The sequence below is a fragment of the Colobus angolensis genome, unplaced genomic scaffold, assembly GCF_000951035.1.
Source record: "Colobus angolensis palliatus isolate OR3802 unplaced genomic scaffold, Cang.pa_1.0 Scaffold65, whole genome shotgun sequence".
NCBI classification, from domain to species: domain Eukaryota; kingdom Metazoa; phylum Chordata; class Mammalia; order Primates; family Cercopithecidae; genus Colobus; species Colobus angolensis.
Window position 1 is genome coordinate 2,635,947 of NW_012120154.1, and position 2,437 is coordinate 2,638,383.

The following is a 2,437-nucleotide window of genomic DNA, read 5'->3' on the forward strand; positions in this document are numbered from 1 at the left end:
CCTCCCATGCCCGGCGCCGGATGCGCTCCAGCCTGGCCTGCGGTGGCCCCTGGCGCCCTAGGCTGTGACCGCCCCTCACTTCTCTGTCTTCCCCACCCCACAAGTCTGTGGCAACCTAAGGCCAACACCATTGCATTCAGGCCCATTCCAGCACTTTCCCGTGGGGCTGCACACACGGTGGGTGCTCAGTCATTCTGAGTGGTGTGCATGTCAGACTCCATCATCTAGTTCTGAACAGCAGCTTGAGGGGTGGCTGGTGAGGAGAGGGATGCAAACAGGAAGCTGTCAGAGGAAACAGAATGGTCTGTGTGGGGCTGCAGGGATATGAAGGAGGATAGGTGACTTCTGGTCTTGGCTCACAGAAGACAGTGAAGGAAGAGGCTTGAAAGTGACAGAGACTGAGCCAGTGTCCTCGTTCCCCGCAGGCTACTCGGATGCGGACCAGCAGAGTTCCGGCTCACGGCTCCGGAACGCCGTCTCACGGGCGGGCTCCTTACTCTGGATGGTGGCCACTTCGCCAGGTGGGCTGCAAGCCGTGCCCAGTTACTTCCATTCTTGGTGGTAGTGCTTTCTTACCCATCTCTCTGCAGTTGGGCATCCTGCCCATGCAGAGAGACTGTAGGACCGTCGAGGAAAGGTCATTCTAGAATAATCACTGGGAGCCCAGGGCTGTGGGGACCCCCTTGCATGGAAGGGAAGGAGCAGCTGCAGAGCAGGACCGAGGGTGTGGGCAGGTGGGATCCAAGGAGCTGGGTCCTGGTAGGGCAGGACAGAGGCATACTGGCAGGTGGGGGTGGGGTGGGGGCAGGGAGGACGACAAACGGGACAAGGGAGTGGTGCCCCCAACCACCATGTGGAGCCTTAGGCTTGATGGTCATTCTTCTAGGCCGGCTCTTCAGACTTCTCTACTGGTGGGCTGGCACCACCTGGTACCGCCTGACCACAGCTGCCTCCCTCCTTGACGTCTTCGTTTTAACCAGGTGAGCGAGACTCCACCCTTGCCAATCAATCGCAAGGCCCTGGGGTGAAGGGACTGATAAAGTGTGTCAGCCTACAATGTTCGATTCTCTAAGGGTTTTCCCCGGTTTCCCTGGAGCTTTTATTAGTGATCACGGAGTAGCCTCCCCAAAGCCCACCCCAGCCTGACAGAGAATAGACTCAGAGTCAGGTTTTCAGGTTTTTCTCCCCAAATCGATAGCCCTTCGAGACAGGATTCCAGAGCACGGATTGTTTCTTCTTGAACACATTCAATTAAATACCACACTAGTCCAGCTGTGCCTGGCTCTCAGACACATGATGGCTTTCCTCCTGCGGGGTAGGCCCACTGACTCCAGGCAAGAAGTGGGGTTTCCCAGAAAGTCCATCTTCCTTCCTGGGCCTGGGACAATCTAACCCCCTGAGTTCCCACTCATGGTCAGAGCCACAAAGAGGCTCTGCCTGAGGATGCTGTGGGTGCATTCCCCAAGTCCCTAAACCAGCAGAACCAGGACTTGAGAACGTGCCCCTCAGGCAGAAGAAAGAACACGGAACCCAGAAGTCAGGATCCCTCTGGCCACAATCCAGGTCTGGGCAGAGAGGACAGCTGGCCACACTGAAACAAGGGGCAAGGATGGGTTTGTGTCACCAAAAACAGGTTCCTTGTTATTATTTAAGGAGTTACTTTGTTTCTATATTTGCATACTTAGAGGACCTGTCCATCTAAAAAGTTTCGAGTTTTTCAAAGACCACGCTATTTTTAATAACGTCAGTAAAATTCAGTAAAAATTGTCCCATCACTCTAAGACCTGCCCAGCAGGAAAGGCTCTGATGTGTCCAGGCTGGCCCTGGCCTGGTGAGAAGCTCAAAGCTATCCTCCTTAGCTCTAGTTCAGCACCCAGGAAAACATCTCGGGGTACTCCCTGGGTGGAACGTGGAGGCCCGGAGCTCCCCTCACACCTCTGCCTCCCCTGTCCTGCCCTTCCATGTGGTCTAGGCGCTTCTCGTCCCTGAAGACGTTCCTCTGGTTCCTGCTGCCGCTGCTCTTGCTGACGTGCCTGACGTATGGTAAGCCTGCCTGGGGAGAGTGGAGGGAGGCACAGAGACGTGTTCACCAGAGGGTGGTGACCCTTGGCAGGCAGGGACGGGGCAGGATGGGGTGGGGTGAACCCGTGCCTGGGCAGGGCCTGAGTTCTGGACCCTGGATCATCTCTGCATGACCCTCCCCACCTCTCCTGAGCCTCCTTTGCGCCGCCCTGGGCAGGAGCACACCCTAGTGCTGCAGCATTGGGTGAAGAGTGGGATGCCCTCCCGTTATCATTAGCAATCATCCTCCCTCCACTCCAACAAGGACGTCGGCTGTGAGGGAGTTATTTTTCCAAGATGAAGTTAAATCTTGAGCTGTCTTTAAAGTAAAAACAATGAAGCAGCAAAGGGAGATAATGTGCTTTTTTTTTTTTTT

The 2,437-nt window shown here is 55.5% G+C and overlaps 1 protein-coding gene across 1 annotated transcript in view; it reads left to right on the forward strand.

The window, feature by feature from the left end:
* Positions 1-2,437, forward strand: part of SUN2 (Sad1 and UNC84 domain containing 2) — a 20,870-nt gene that overhangs the window by 4,537 nt on the left and 13,896 nt on the right. The window contains exons 6-8 of the mRNA XM_011964219.1: positions 426-521; positions 887-980; positions 1,973-2,043. Coding sequence (XP_011819609.1) covers positions 426-521; positions 887-980; positions 1,973-2,043 — 261 coding nt within the window. The remainder of the gene's footprint in view (positions 1-425; positions 522-886; positions 981-1,972; positions 2,044-2,437) is intronic.